This window comes from Poecilia latipinna, unplaced genomic scaffold (genome assembly GCF_001443285.1).
Source record: "Poecilia latipinna isolate Pla-1442-1.1 unplaced genomic scaffold, P_latipinna-1.0 Scaffold146, whole genome shotgun sequence".
Classification (NCBI taxonomy): Eukaryota; Metazoa; Chordata; class Actinopteri; order Cyprinodontiformes; family Poeciliidae; genus Poecilia; species Poecilia latipinna.
In genome coordinates, this window is record NW_015112762.1 from 361,630 (window position 1) to 373,730 (window position 12,101).

Sequence of the window (12,101 nt, forward strand, 5' to 3'; positions counted from 1 at the left end):
ATCATCACAATATGCAACATTAAGACAAATTCACATACCTGTGCAAATGGCGTTACAATCATATCGTCACCATGACTGAAAGAAATAAAGAAAGTGGAGTCTATGTTAGTGGAAATTCCCATACTGCTGAAATTTGACAATGTGTTGTGCTCTGGAACCTATTAAACTGTAGATATGGGGTAGGAAAAAGCTCTGTTACCCCAATGTTTGTGCTGTGGAACAGTAACTGTCTGAGCTGAAAACAGAAAAGCTCAACAACTTTGATAAAAAAATGAGGAGCAAGGCCATTGAGAGCTTCAAAAACAAATAATTAAAGTTTAAAATGTATTCTAGAATGGAGGGGGAGTCAGCGTAGTGAAAATACATTAATAAAAATATAAAATATATTGGAAAATATCAGAAAATGTTGAAATCAGAATATGATTGCGACATTTCAGCATCAGAACCTATTTTTTGTGCTTAATCACAGCAAGGCTGCTGTGAAGAATGCTAGCTTTCTATGCACCTGTGAAAACATCCCTAAACTTTTTCCCATTGCTTTCCTTCTCTTCTTTTAAAGGAAAACAACAACTGATTCTATTATCAATAACTCAATTATTTTGTTACTTTAGCTGTCTAGCACTTTGGTCAACTGTTGTTTTTAAATGCGCTATCGAAAAAATGTGACTTTGACTTCAAGTTGAAGTTTAACTTTACAGATTAAATATTAATATCACAAACTTTTGATTTACCTGCACTGATTGCCTTGGGCGTCAAGTGGTTACCTAAAGTTTGAGGCGCAATAAGGTTAAGCTGAAAAGCCTTGGCTGAAGTTCATACCAACCCAAAAGGTTGGTATGAACTACTATTGACGTAACCAATAAACCGAAGACAAAGATACACACGGACTGGCAACGGGTGCAGCAAAACAGCTGTGTGTTACTATGACAATGGCTATTCTGTTGCAAAAACCCCACAGCTACAACTTTTCATTCATATGTCCTTTCAGCATGTGAACTGGTATTTGTGGGATAAAAATCAAATGAGATGATAGCTTTTTCTGTCCTGTGCTCCTAAAACACAAAAAATTAAAGAGATTTAGCTAAATTAACTTAAAAAAAAAAGCCTGACATCTTGTTTAAGACCATTCAAAAAATTAAAATGAAACTACCTCAGTACAAAGTTCATATTTTCAACTTCCTAAAATAATGGTTTAAGTCATATTTTGCTAAAACGGTCACTTCTCCCCACTGTTTTTGCCTAAATCATTTTGGCAAAAAAAAAAAAAAAGACTTAAGCCATTATTTCAGGAAGGTGACTACATTATGCTGCGTATCGACAAAATGCGTTTGCGCCACACGCTTACTTAATTAAATGGGCATGAGTTAGGGTTAGGATATGTGACACCACACAACCATGTGTTGCTCATGCACTCTTCCCCTGAGGTCTAGAACTGGTTCTTAAAACATCCAGCTGCGACAGAGCCACCAAAACACAAAAGCCCCCACTGAGATCAACAGATGCACATTTTATTTGGGTGGATTGTCTATGTGTTATACATGAAAGGAAAATCTTTGTGCCACTCACATGTCACTGGCAATGGAGGAGTTTCGGGACATGGACTTGGGGGAGAGGTCGTAGTCGCTATCCGAGCGGTAGAGGAACGACTCTCTCCGCTGGCTGTGGACAAAGTTGGCCTGCAGGATGAGGCCTGAGCCCGGGCTGGCCATCGGGTCCAGGGGGCTTCGACCTGACGACGTGCCATTGTCCACATCAAAGCTGCAGGCAAAAAAAAAAAAGAAGAAGGAAGAAGGGGATTAAAACATGAACAGTTTTTTTTCTGTGGGTTTGTAAACAAAGTAAAAACTGTAAAATTTGCAATCCGTTAGTCATTGGGTATAAACATTTTAAAAAGCATTGTAGTTATCTTTATACGGCAGCACTGGTCAACATTGTTCAACATTTTGAATATGTCTGGAATTTAAGAGTTGAGTGTGACCTATCTGTGCACGTTGTATAAAGTGCTGACAGCTATTGATAGCAAATATATATATATATATATATATATATATATATATATATATAAAGACACATCATCAAATCATGGTAATGTGTTTACAAAAGTGGGCTCCTACTCTATTTTCAATCACTTATGCTTGTAATTTATCACAGCAGGTTTTCTCTCTAGTCCCAGAACATATAAATCTACTCACACAGAACCACACTCAGCACGCTTTATTCCAACCCTCAGTGCCACAGGGAATACCTCAGTCCTGATACTGCTACTGACTCACAGCTAAGCAGTGTTTTTTAACCAGTGACACCACTTCCTATTGGGATGTCATGCTGAGCTCCTTAGTCTCCAAGGTGATTGTGCACCCAAGTGATGACTAATGCATATCTACAGAGACACCTGTCTCATCGCCAAGGCTGGGACGCAATCCTATAATCTGGTCTGGGGAGGATGCTAAGGTCAGTGTGGGATTCCCCTCGACACAATGCGTAATACCCAGGAGGGTGACGTCTCCTTATCTTATCATAATCATCATAGCAATGCATAACAAAGAAAAACAAAAGTCTTAATTCAGCATTGGCTCCCTTCTAATACTGTTAGAGAATGAGCAAGCCTGTGCATGTGTGACAGCCTAAAATATGCAGAGTGAACAGTTATTGAAATGAAATATTTTTAAAGTTTGATGGCGTGTAGACACGGGTTATGTGTTGTTAAAAGTCCCCCGATATTAAACGTACCTATGTAAATAAAAGCATTCATTCAAAGTAAACCGGCTCCTTTCCTTTAACTCCGAGATAAAACCTGACTCCTTCTGGTAAAGTTACAGAATGCCTGCAGGTATGGGAAAAACCCTGGCTTGGTTTGTTCAGACAATAGAACAAAAGTTGGAAAATAAGACCCACAAATATGTTGCCTACTTTGTATGAGAAAGTAGAGAATCGAGACTATAGGTTTTACGTAAAACCAGTCTTTAAGTAAAGCCAATGTATCCAAAGATACATTCTTAAATGAATCTGTTGATAAGTTCCAACAATACAACTGATATATTATCTAACAAGAAACAAACTGAGAAATTAAGGAGGTCAAGCAGGGTACAGCAGAGTTGCTCTGTTCTCCTCATGAGCTTTAAAGGTCTTTTTGTCATGAAAATTCCTGGATTTGGAAATGTTGTCGACTTTTTACTCAATGTTTATGTCTTCATTCTGATGACTGAAGACTGATGTTTTGCCATGTGAGTCACACCAAACACACCGATCTCTAACAGATGTTAAAGACAGTTTAAAATGTGAACACAGTCAATGCTGTTCTTGTATCTGATTTTATCACTGTCCTCTTTATAAACACTGGAGACCAAAAATTAGCCACAGAATTGTGATTAGTGCAATCTGTAAAATATCTGGCAGTAATCACATCTTATCAAGCTCCTTGAAAGCCACACTGCAACACAGGACATGCCAAGCATATTTTCCAGAATACTTAAAGGGCTAAATGATCTACCTTCTTCCTGTGATATAACTGATGGCAGAGGCTGACTGAGAGTGAGCTTTTGTTGGGGAATAGGATAGTTTGGCTGCCTGCCTGGAGCAAAGGGCAATTGTATTGTCCTTGCCCTCCTCTCTAAGTTCTTCTTAGACAGAAAAAAAAAAAAAAAGAAGAAAAAGACACAAAAGTGCTGCAGTCGAAATGAATCTGGTAACTTTTCTCAAAAGTTGCTCTCCACACTCTCAAAGAGCACCAATCAGTCTGAACCTCCCTCATATCACCCATCTTCACACTCTTATCAAGCCAAGTAATCCTTCTGCTGTCTTTACTGGAAGCGTTGAGAGCCCCAACTCACCCCAGTGAAAGAAAAGTCATCAGTGCTAACACAGGTCAGCTCGTCGTGCAGCTGCTCTGTGTGGTAAGTGCACATGAATGAGTACATCCTGTATGTGAACAAGGAAAAGATCTCAAACTGAGACAGAGAAAGTGTTGACACAGAGCCTCTAGCATATGTTTAACATCTGATCGCACTCTGACGTCAAAGCCCACGCTCAGTCTCACCTAAACTGCATGTGTGGTTTTACTCTATAGACACACCCTCCCTTCCTCTGGAATAACAAATAAGTCTTGGAGCAAAGTTAGCATAGTATTGCGCCAACATTGACATCATAGTTGGAATACCTGTTTTTTGTTTTTTGTTTTTTTTTCAGTTTTTTTTTTCTCCCAATAGAGTAAATCTTTGAGACAGCAGCCAATAAAGAGAAAAAGAGAGAAAAGAAGGCCAACACTTCTATGGTTACATAGTGGAAATAAACAGAAGACTGAGTGAGTGTCCCTCTTAAAGAGAAATACTTTTGAACTAGGTCAGCAAATCCAGCATTACTTTAATAATCTGCAATAAAAATACAATCGGACACTAATATTAAAAAAATGTTTTAAAAAAAATGCTCAAGCACAGACTAACGGGTATAAACAATAAATGGATGCATGGATGTCAGGTAGTAAGTGTTTCTGAGATCGCTACCTCTTTAAAAAGTTGTCAGTCTTAAATAAATATGTTGCTAAATTTGTAATACACTCTATAAAGTCAAATGCTGTTTGAAACTTCCATGTGACATTTATAATGCACAATCCTTTTGGTGTCAATATATCAATTGTGATACCAAAAATAAAAAACAAAAAAAAGAAAACCATCCGAACGTCAAAAAAAATATGCTGAGTTATTTCAAAAACATCATAAAACTGTTAAGATCACCCAGTGTCATTTTTTCTTTGTTGGCTTTAGCATAACAGATGCACGATGAGAGTTGATCAAACTGTAGTTGCCGTAATAAACATAGCCAATACACTTCTTCTTTTGCAATCTACTCAATCAAACTTTTAATCTATAGAATCCATTAATGGTTCCTGGGAGCTCACCAAGACAAACTATGTGTAGGCTGCTTTTGGCCTGAAAGCTACATTATTTAATACTTCAGAGAGTGGGAAAACTCTAAGTCTGTCTTTATCCCTTTAAAAAAGATTTTGAACCCTGGGAGCATTAACCCTTCAACCCTCCCCTGGTCTTAAGAAATGGGGACATTTGGACCCCATTTTTTTTTCTCTGCCCATAAAGATCGCACTGACCCTGTGTGGGCCATTACAAGTTTTTTTGTTGTTGTTTTTTTTGTGTGTGTAGTTTTGAGAACTGATGGGCGGACAGGATAGCCCCCCCACTTTCCCGATGTCCGACAGTGACATTTGCCACAGTTAAAGCCTGATTAAAAAAACAAAACAATAGCATATATATGGTATATCTCACAAAGAAGAAATTACAAATGACGAGGATCTGACAACGAACACAGACAACAGGTTGGGCTAAATACACACAGGGTAATCAGGGGGATACGACACACCTGGGGAGCAATCAACAGGGAGGACAGAGACTCACAGGGAACAGGACTACACAGGGAAAACAGGACTGAACACAGAAGAACTCAAAAATAAACACACAGAAACCCAGATCATGACAAAAGCAGGTACAGGGTCCGATGCAGATGGTTTTTTTGTTTGTTTGTTTTATAGGAACACATTTCAAGGTGGAGTTTCCAGAAATGAGCACATCAAAAATGATAAAAATGATTATTAAAAAACAACTACACAACAACAGGGAACAACTATGCATTTCAATGTAGCTCCTCTGTGACTCTTCAGGAAAAACTCATTTTTTTCCCCGACACCTGAAGTACTAATTTATACTGGCATATAATTTTCCCAAGTCTTTGTACATTCAGTGACTGGTTTTGATTGACACATTTGCTGATAAATTTCACATTATTATTCCTTTTCATAGTTTCATCACCCCCTCACACATTTGCTCTCAAACACTGAATTAGTTTATTTCCTTACTTCCAAAACGCTGAGTCTACTCTGAATGATCCACTTAGTTAAAAATGGCAAAGTGGGGTACTGTTGTCAAATTATTCTGGGACACGACCTACATTTAACAGCCATTCTGCAAATGTGGCTCTTAGAGATACCACCAAGTAAGAACAGGACTTTGACATCTTTTTGTGTTCTAGTTCAGGAGCAGAGCCTTCTGTAGAAAAAAACCTGCATATTTTACACTTACACCGCTCATGGAAAACTAAATGACAAAAAAATTAATATACTACTTATTGTGGCTTTAACACAGAAACTTTAAGACCAAATTAATATAGAATGTGATCCGTAATAATGTTCTGTTGAATTTTTCACTTTGTAACTAGAGTCAGGAGTTGACATAATTTGATTTGAGAGTTAAAACTCAGAGTTTGTGAGTCTGTGCCATCTTTAGCCTCTTTCTGAGGTCAGCTGGTCCTATTTGACGAACAGAAAAAAAAAAAAAAGGCATTTCAGTATTATGTCCCCCAACCAGGCAGGGACTCAAACTCCATGAAATACATACTAATATATATTCATTAATCTTCTTTTTGCAGCTTTAACTTCAGAAAGGTTTAAGTTTTCTGAGGTTAGCTTAACACTAAGGAGATAAATATTTCTCCTCACTGTTTCCCACTAGCCTCCTTCCTTTTGTGTCCACAGCTTTCTAAAATAAAGCAAGAGTCGCCTTCCCTCTGTCTACTTTAGCACACAGCTTGTAAACATTTGGGATACCAGGTTTATAAGATCTTTTTTTTTTTTTTAATTTGTTTTAAAGTTCTCGGTTGAGTTATATATAAACTTCACATTCTTTGCACTTGGTTGCACATTTAAAAGAGACACATAACTATGTTTGTGTTATGTAATGTGACCAACATTGTTCTCATGGCTACACCCTCAGGTGGAGCAGAATCCCATCTATCCTCATCCTTGCTGATCTGTTTAAAAAGACACACTATGCTCTGTCCCGTCATTAGTTATGTGTAACAGCTCGGAGCTGAGAGGGAATCGGTGAACTAACCATTTTCTGTTTTGGTGTAAACGGAGAACAAGGAAAGACAAAGAGGTGAGTGAACAGTGAAAAATAGACGGAGACAGAAGGAAAGGACATGAGCAAGGTGCTGCCCTGTGTCCTGTGGCATGTCCATGACCTACGGTTTTAAAATGGCAGCACAGTGTTTATGTCAGGGTACCAACAGCTATGTGTCCTAGAGGAATGAGGTCCCACAAGCTTATCATAAAACTATTGCCTTGAGTGAAGATGTTACACAAAGAAAAAAAAAAATAAAAGATATAAAATGGTATAATTACTTTATAAGGGAAAAGCAATGATGCTACTACTGCTAAAACATTAGAACATATTGATTAGCATATGTTCCTATTGTGATATGATTATTTTATTTCAATAAAGACACTCAAAGAAAGATTTAGAACCGACTGCTCAACTTTGTTGTTTTAAAGCAACACTCAAGTAGAATATCATACATTTCTGTTGCTGTGTTCTTCTTAAAATGACACCGATTATGACAGGCTGATATTAACTTAATTATTGATATTATTAATTATGTAGTTGTGCTATCTGCTCATGTAATTGGCCTGAGGTTGACTGCCGAATATTTAGTCCTCAAATACAGATACAGGTAGTGAGGGTAAAATATTTCAGGTTAATAATCAGTGTAAACAAATACTTACAACAAATCAAGTAATAGCAAGCTCTATATCTACCAAGATTTAGAAAATGAATATTTTGGCTCTGGAAACCATCCGCTTGAAATGTCACTGTCCAATCAGTTGAATGCATTAAATATTGTTCCAAAAATTCCCTTAAAAATATTATTTTTACTATTATTATTATGATATAAGTATCTTGTACTTTTCTATGTTTCTATCTCAAGTGATAGAAGTTGTCGGGTTTTTTTTTTTTTAGCAAATAGCAGTGACTGTAACACTGTCGCAGGTCAAAGCAGATTGGTTGTATGTTAAAGGCAATCCATACCTACAAGCTGCAACATATTATTATTCATGTCAGGGCAAATCCTTTTCTTCTTTTACCATCTCGTTTGAAAAGACTGGGGGAGGAGGTAAAGAATATGTGACAAGGCCATCAACCACAAAGCAGACCGGACCAAGCAGATAAGGACTGACTATTCAATGATAACTACAACGCCTGTTTCCTCTATCTGCACTGCCCATCCACACAAACACACACACACACACACACACACACACACACGCGCGCGCACACATGTATTCACAGAAGTAAAAAGAAAAAAAGTCAAGGCAGATATATGTTGATTTGCCAATACCCAACAGGAAGCAATAGCCAAATTTGTCTTTGGCTCAAAAATTAGGAGAGAAATCTGAGACATTTTTTTCCAAATGAGAGAAACTTCCTGTACAGTGCAAACCTTAGGAAATTCATACATCTCTTTTATACGTACAACTTGCCATTTCAAACCTTTGTACTTCAAGTTTTGCATCTAAAACTAGTTTTGTACCTAAGTAATTAACAAAAGCATGAGTTATTTTTAATTATCTTCATTCCTCAACTTTTTTGTGATTTCATTTAAGTTTCACTATACTTTCAAAATGAGATGGACATAGACTGTATGCTTTATAATAAACCAACTGACACACTGACCAAAAATGTACATAACAGAGTCATAATTGATTATTACAGTTCTTCAATAAATTAATATTATGTTGTTGTTTTTTTCTACATGATTTAGAGACTGTGTTGATACTTGACAGACAGTTTTGTGTCAAACACTAATTTACACAGAATTTCAACAAAATTTTGAATTTTTGTATCTCATAAGATCATATCAAATATTCCACATGATTTCATGTACTGAAATAAAAAATAACCATAATAACTAATTCTATATTCTTTTAAAGACTGCAGCTGTTTTGTTGCATGACATTATTATAACAAACATGAAATTCAATTATGTTTTTTTTTTATATATACACCTCTAGGTGACCTTCTGCTGGTAGATCTTATTTGACATAAAAACAAATTTTCTTACAATAGACATACTGGAAAATGTAAAAAATAACTTTAAATAGTTGGTTAACAAGTACAAAATGTTATTTCTGGCATGAAATGGTGAGCACTCAATTAAGGCATTTCAACTGTGTTCGGTCTCTGAGAAATTCCTTATCACAACATATCCTCAAGAACAAGTGGAACCTAAATACACAACATCCAAACTGTGAAGATATCTAAAACAAAGCCAGCATCTTTTGCTCTGAGTCTTCTCATCGATGTCTTGTCAAATTAAAGAGTTCTTAAGAACTTTGTACTTTTGTGAGTATATTTAGAAAACCACTTTCAAGCTGAGGAATGACTAACTTTTCATAAATATTTGTCAGCTGTCAGATGCGGTGTTTTGGTGGTTGTGAGAACGAACGCTGAGACCCAGATGATGATGATAATGATGATTTAATAAAGAGAGCTCAAGCACAGTCCAACACATTCGACACGGCAGAGAGTTAGCACACAGCTAATTACCGGTAGCAACTGAAAAACTAAGGACTGAAAAAGAGAGCTAAACCAACACAGGACTTTACAGTTCAACTGTGATGGCAGGCAGACAAACAACATACGACAAGGATCTGACGAGGAACACAGACAACAGGTGGGACTAAATACACAGGGAGGGTAATCAAGGAATGAGACACCCCCTGGGAAGCAATCAACGGGGAAGACGCAGAAACAAAGACTCAGGACAGAAACTGAACACAGAAAAACCTTAAAATAAATACACAGAAACACGGATCATGACAGCAGCTGAAACTCATTCATGCAAATCTTACTGGAAAAAAAAAATCACCATAAAACAGCAACAATTTGCCATAATTCTTGGAAAATTGGTAGGAATTTTTACTGCTTGGGGGACGAGTACTACTCAGTTGACCTTTTTTACATAGCAGGATGCAATCAAATCAATTATTAATGGCAGTGTTTCATTCCCTGGTTTGCTTTCCCCCTCTTTCCTTCAGACTCTGTGAGATATAAATAATATGAATCTATGTCTTCAGTCATAACACTGCTCTAGCTCCTACTGCCGCAGCTGTAACACTGAGAAAAGTTAGTCAATCATGAGACACATAAAGAGGTCACCATGGCAATGCGCCGTCATCTTGGTTCGTATAGGTAAAAGCAAAGCGAGCCACTTCAGCTGCAATACACACGGGAGGTCCACTTAGCTGTGAACCTATTTTCCATTCTATTCATTATCTTAGGAGTGGGCTACGTAAATGCTAATTTTAGAAGAAATATTAAATAACCTACAAATTGTCAGGCCTTATGAAAGGCATTGACCTGATGTTCAGTCATTGCCAGAAACTGTCAAAACTGTTAAAACAAATTGCTAGAATAAAATTAATGCAACAGTTTGCAAACATTTTTTGGGGACTAGGCTTTAAACAACATTTCTGAGTTGAATGAAGTTGAAATGACTGGTAACTTTTTAGATAATTTTACTCAACTTATTTAATTTAGTTAACTATTTTGTGCTATACTGTCTCTATCTTAAGTCACTTCTCCTCGGTCCTCCTTGGTTGTATCCTGACCAGCGTTCACCTTCTCTTTTTCTTTTTTCTGTATTATTCCACATATTAAGAAGAAAGAGAACCCTAAATAATTGGATTGGCTACATCATAAACAGTTACTGAAAGAGTAATAAAATTTGAAATACATTTTACAAAGAGTGGCCATGTTTGAAACCTTTTCTCCGAGAACCTCAGTTAAGGTGTGCTAATCACAACTTCAGCCTAGCTCTGTTGACTTTAGAGCTTTTTGCTCCAGCACAGGAAGTTTCTAAATCAAAAGACTCGGGGCAATTTTGATACTCACCTACATTCCTTTTAACTGAAGGAGGTATTTTAATAAGGAGAAAATCAAATTACAGAAAAGCGTCCTTCACAGGACGCAACTCAAGACAAACGAGAATAACTAACATTTGACTTAACTAACATCTCTGAATTCTTGCAAAAAATGTTGTTGTTTTTTTTTTTTTGTATTTGCTACTAATTTAAAGTGTTGAACTTTACATTCAAATATGTTCCTCATTAACTTTATATTGGCAATAATTTAATAAATGCCAATGTTTATTATACCTTAACATTTTTTACTAAAGTGTAACGTTGGCTTGAAAAAAGTCAGATGCAAAGACTTGCATTAAAATGAACACTTTTTCCATCTTTTCTTGCTTATTTCTCCCAATTTACATCTTCTAATGATTGATCTATGTTTATTCCGCAAACACAATGATGGACACCAACAGTCTGTAATTATAAAACATCTATTTGTCTAGTTGAGACAAACAGGTCTGTCTGGATTTCTTTATGCTGTTTATGCTGAATCTTGTCTTTGTCTTACATAGCTATGCACAGCCTCACACAGCTGTTCATGGGAGTTTGTGCAAAAAAAACAAAACAAAAAAAACATGTTAACCTGAAGACATCTAATCAGGCATGTAATGGCATAATAAAAGCTATTGTGATACAACACACTTATGTTTTCACTGGACTTAAGCACAAACATTTGGATCCTCTTCATAATACTGTCCATCTCTCATCTTAAAAACACTCAGATATCTGTCATGACAGAAAAAAGGCAATGTTAGAATTAAATGAAAGAAGCCTCCACAAAACAGTAAATGGCATAAAGGAGGGCAGGACAGATGGAGTAGGCGGCATGCCTTGTCCAGCTGAGTATTGCTTTTGGTAGACATTCAAAAAGATGGCTCATACAAACCAAACACTGCCAGATTCTCAGCTTTTAATGGGAACAAGAAAAAAAAAAGAGAGACATTTTGCAGTCAGCTCTTTTACTAAAACCAGTTTTATAACCATTCACTTTACTGTAGGTACAGTAATATGTCACACCTGCAGGAGCACTATAACGGCGTGAGACCTGGTTACTATGTCTTCATTTTACAAAAGCTGAGTAGGTTGCAGAGTAGACTGGTAAACTGACACAAGACTATAAGACTCTACCAGGTTTAAACACGTGTCTCTTGTAAAAACCCCACAACTTCATGAGCATTGTATTATGAGTATTTTAATTGAGTACAAACCGCAGTTGTACTCAGTTACCGTCCTTTTGAAAGAAAGTAATGTAAAATATGTTGTCGTTCACCTTCAATGTTGGAGCTGCAATTCATATTTTTTTTACTGACAAGCAAGAACAAGCTGGAACAGGAGGGAATAGGAGACA

At 36.7% G+C, this 12,101-nt stretch overlaps 1 protein-coding gene across 5 annotated transcripts in view; it reads right to left on the minus strand.

The window, feature by feature from the left end:
• pde4d (phosphodiesterase 4D, cAMP-specific) overlaps window positions 1-12,101 on the minus strand; it is a 158,162-nt gene that overhangs the window by 20,377 nt on the left and 125,684 nt on the right. For all 5 annotated transcript variants that reach the window (XM_015029196.1, XM_015029194.1, XM_015029195.1 and 2 more), the window contains exons 2-3: window positions 1,567-1,758; window positions 39-75 (exon numbers count right to left, since the gene is read on the minus strand). In XM_015029196.1, the coding sequence (XP_014884682.1) occupies window positions 39-75; window positions 1,567-1,758 (229 nt within the window). The remainder of the gene's footprint in view (window positions 1-38; window positions 76-1,566; window positions 1,759-12,101) is intronic.